General features: G+C 48.2%; 1 protein-coding gene across 5 annotated transcripts in view; it reads left to right on the top strand.

The window, feature by feature from the left end:
• ABCC5 (ATP binding cassette subfamily C member 5) overlaps positions 1-4,282 on the top strand; it is a 94,172-nt gene that overhangs the window by 86,438 nt on the left and 3,452 nt on the right. For all 5 annotated transcript variants that reach the window (XM_017538308.2, XM_017538312.2, XM_017538310.2 and 2 more), the window contains 3 exons: positions 776-854; positions 1,829-1,942; positions 2,618-2,782. In XM_017538308.2, the coding sequence (XP_017393797.1) occupies positions 776-854; positions 1,829-1,942; positions 2,618-2,782 (358 nt within the window). The remainder of the gene's footprint in view (positions 1-775; positions 855-1,828; positions 1,943-2,617; positions 2,783-4,282) is intronic.

The following is a 4,282-nucleotide window of genomic DNA, read 5'->3' as shown; positions in this document are numbered from 1 at the left end:
CATGTGCCACCATGCCTGGCTAATTTTTTGTAATTTTAGTAGAGACAGGGTTTCACCTTGTTAGCCAGGATGGTCTCCATCTCCTGACCTGATGATCTGCCCACCTTGGCCTCACAAAGTGCTGGGATTACAGGCATGAGCCACCATGCCCAGCTGATGTTTTATTGATTGATTGATTGAGATGGAGTCTCACTCTGTCGCCCAGGCTAGAGTGCAGTGGTGTGATCTTGGTTCACTGCAACCTCTGCCTCCCGGGTTCAAGCGATTCTTCTGCCTCAGCCTCCTGAGTAGCTGGCCATGCCACCATGCCCAGCTAAGTTGTATATTTTTGGTAGAGATGGGGTTTCACCATGTTGGCCAGGCTAGTCTTGAACTGCTGACCTCAAGTGATCCACCCTCCCAAAGTTCTGGGATTACAGGCGTGAGCCACTACACCCAGCCAAGAGATGTTATTTTAACAAATATATACTGTACACAAAAAAAAAAAATCTAGAAGGATATTTGCCAATATTTACATTTGTAAATTATTCTGTGACTAGTAGTATTTACATAGTAAAAATAATAAAAGACTAAATCAAGTGTTACGGAGATGAGGAGGCCCAGTGTGCAGTCAGAGCTCCCACCTGTGGCTGGTTGGGGAATGAGCCGTCTGTGACCGTCGGGGTTTGGAGTCTCCTCTCCCTGTGCATGTGTGTTAAACATCTTCCACAGACAGCCATTGCCCTTGGGTCCCTTCAGAGCTGGACCACTGAGAAATCCCTGTGTTTCTCCCTAGATCAAATTTGGACCCCTTCAACCAGTACACTGAAGACCAGATTTGGGATGCCCTGGAGAGGACACACATGAAAGAATGTGTAAGTGAAGAGCCAAGGGGAGCTGAGCTGGGATGGCGAGGGTGGAAGCACGGCGGTGCCCTTGCCACGCGCTGCGCTGCCTGCTCTGCCTGCGCCTGCAGGATGCCTGTGGGCAGAGGCTTGGAGGCAGGGCGCTCCAGGTCTTTCAGATACCTGGGAAAAGCTGATCTCTCTCGCCCCACCTTGCACACTGCCACAGTCATACTGGCCTTGCACTGTCCATCGACTGAAGATAGTAATGACAGGCACTTAGAATTCACAGATGCCTTTAATTTGTTTTATTAGTCATGACAGTGTAACATGCTTTGGCGCATCCACATATAAGCAAAAGCTACGTAATGTATTGAGTCCGCAGAAAGCACACAGTGTGCATATGGACCACAGACCTTTGGGATAACTCAGCAGGCCCCCATGAGCAGCTGCAGTCGACAGATTGACACCACTGGCCTGCGAGGGAGTCTCTGGTGTGCCTGGGTCGAGTCAGGCCCAGGATCCCTTGCCCTAATTCAACCGTTGTTACATGAGCGCTGTTTTTCCCCTTGCTCTATCGGGATTCCTCCCATTTGAAGAATACGTTCTGCAGCTTACAAAACACGTTTGACAGGCCCGGGCCTGTAGCTTTGGACTCAGAAGCAAAGTAATTTTCCTTACTCTGTTTCCTGTTGCATGACCATATTTTCAGAACCAAAACTTAAGGCTCACTATCTGACTGGATTTTGGGGACATGAAAGTATTGGAATTTCTGGGATGTTTTAATGGTAGAAAGCTAACAGAGTAGTCATTGGAATCATGGACTGCCTCAGAAAGCATGGGTCCTAGCACGCACCATTACACCTGCACCTTCATTCCAGATGAGACAGGTTCTTGGCTAATGATTTTTCATGTGTTTCAGAATAATTTCTTTTTGTCCCTGGATTTTCAGGAAATTCAGCTTAGTTTCTTACCCCTCTGATCTCTAGTTTCCTTCTCCCTAGATTGCTCAGCTACCTCTGAAACTTGAATCTGAAGTGATGGAGAATGGGGATAACTTCTCAGTGGGGGAACGGCAGCTTTTGTGCATAGCAAGAGCCCTGCTCCGCCACTGTAAGGTAAGGCAGTTCATGGTTGGCAGGGAAGGGGCGGCAGAGAACGGGAACCTTGAAATGCAGCCTTTCCCTGACCCAGTGGGGCCCAAACGTATTCCTGGCTCTGATCCCTGTGGCACTTTCTAAGAGCATGACCAGAGGTAACGCTAACCCTGACACAGTTGGGGTATCTGGGTTTTGGGGAGGGAGAACGGGGGTTGCCTTGTTTTTAATTTCGTCCAAGACTGACTTTGATTTCTGGCCATTGAGTAGTTGTACGACCGCAAACCATAGACACAGGAGATTAGAAAACTGCAAGCGACCTGAAGGTCATCCCGTCCAGCCTCTCATTTTACAAACAGGAAAGGGAATGTCCAGAAAGATGAGTGTTACCAGTCAGAGTGGACTCAAGGGGAAAAAAGGATTAGCTGTACATGCTCACTGTCACAGAGTGGTAGGGGCAAGTATTGATTCGATCCGTATTACACAAATACGCTGTTAGGGAAGTGAAGGCAAACACGGCCTCGAAGTTGCATCACCTCTAAGCAAAAGGATACTTTTATTTATGTGTGTGCCTGCTAGAAGAAAACAATAGATGGTGTAAAACTTAAATAATGAAATGCGTTTTAGTAAGACCTAGATTAACCAGCACGCTTAAGGAATTTAATTGCGTTTCTTTCTCCTCTACTTCTCTGGCAGATTCTGATTTTAGATGAAGCCACAGCTGCCATGGACACAGAGACAGACTTGTTGATTCAAGAGACCATTCGAGAAGCATTTGCAGACTGTACCATGCTGACCATTGCCCATCGCCTGCACACGGTTCTAGGCTCCGATAGGATTATGGTGCTGGCCCAGGGACAGGTACCCAGCCCTTCATGGGCCTTGGCTTGGCGTCTCTGGGAGGAAACCGGCCCCTGGCAGGAGTGGGCCGAGTGCCATCTTTTTGGGTTCTGGGCATTCAGATGAGCACTTGCAGCAACTGGTTGCTGTTGGGAGGGACACAGCCCCCCTCACCACGGGATTACTCAGGCGCTACCCAGTGGGGTGCCCATTTGACTTTACTCTTTTTCCTTCTGTTGCCTGTGTGTCATGACACTTTGCCTTAGGTCAGAGAGTACATGTACTTAGTGATTCATCCCCATACACAATCATCACCCGCCTGGCGGCGTGTTGAGACCAGCCAGCACGTGTTTGCCTTTCTGCAGTCACGCAGCGGCGCCAGACTTCTGTCGTCTCGGCCGCTCCCACGGTCTGGCCCCAGCCTTCCCTTCATCCTCCACTCTTGCCTTGCAGGTGCTGTTGACTATAGACATCTTGCATTCTCCAAGCTTTTTATCCATCTTTACTCAGATGGTTTCCATCTACCTAAAAGGGCCTTTGCCCTTCTCTGTCCCGTGTCTACCTGCTCACAACCTGCCTGTCCCTGAAGAATGACGTGGCCCAAATGCCAAAGCCTCCATGAAACCCCCCTGGCTGCCTCAGCCACCTGTACCTCCCTTGTAGCTCTTCTGCATCAACTGATAGGAATTGTGCCGTGCCCTGTCTCCCTAGAGAACTCCCTGAACACTCTCCGAGGGCAGAGTCACAGCACATTCATCTTTAGGGCCCAGCAGTGCTTAGTACTCTAGTTCTTTGCACAGGTGATGTTGAGTCAGTTTATATTAGACATAGTCCTCCTTTGCATGCCCCTGGGACAGAAGTGAATTAATGATATGGAAGAAATAGCAAGCCATTTATAATGGGTAACGTGTCCTCTGTTGTAGAAGCTGGAACAATAGTGGCTACTTCTACTGAACGTGTACTGTGTGTCATTCACATACATGGTCAGCACTGTGCTTTGTACTTTACATATAATCTCTCAACATACAATCAGTCATCATAATACCTAGAGAGAGACGTATCATGAATTCTGCTTTACAGATGAGGAGACAGATTCTCGGGGAAAGTCCGTAGGAAGTGGACTAGGCCGGGCACAGTGGCTCATACCTGTAATCCCAGCAGTTAGGGAGGCCAAGGCAGGTGAATTGCCTGAGCTCGAAAGTTCAAGACCAGCCTGGGCAACATGACGAAACCCTATCTCTACCAAAAATACGAAAAATTAGCCAGGCATGGTGGCTAGTGTTTTTTGTGATGACTATCTTTATTTGCCTTAAACTAAGTGTTTACTGAGATTCTGTCATAGATAAGATATATCAAGCTACTACTTTGTACGTAGAGGTTAAATAGAGCCTGGTATGGTATAATAGAAGGGACCAAGAGCATCTTTTGGGAAATTCTTTTTTTTTTTTTTTGAGGCAGAGTCTTGCTCTGTCTCCCAGGCTAGAGTGCGGTGGCGTGATCTTGGCTCACTGCAGCCTCTGC

The sequence above is a fragment of the Cebus imitator genome, unplaced genomic scaffold (assembly GCF_001604975.1).
Source record: "Cebus imitator isolate Cc_AM_T3 unplaced genomic scaffold, Cebus_imitator-1.0 Scaffold111, whole genome shotgun sequence".
NCBI classification, from domain to species: domain Eukaryota; kingdom Metazoa; phylum Chordata; class Mammalia; order Primates; family Cebidae; genus Cebus; species Cebus imitator.
The sequence above is the reverse complement of the archived record's forward strand: the minus strand, read 5'-3'. Positions and strand labels throughout refer to the sequence as shown.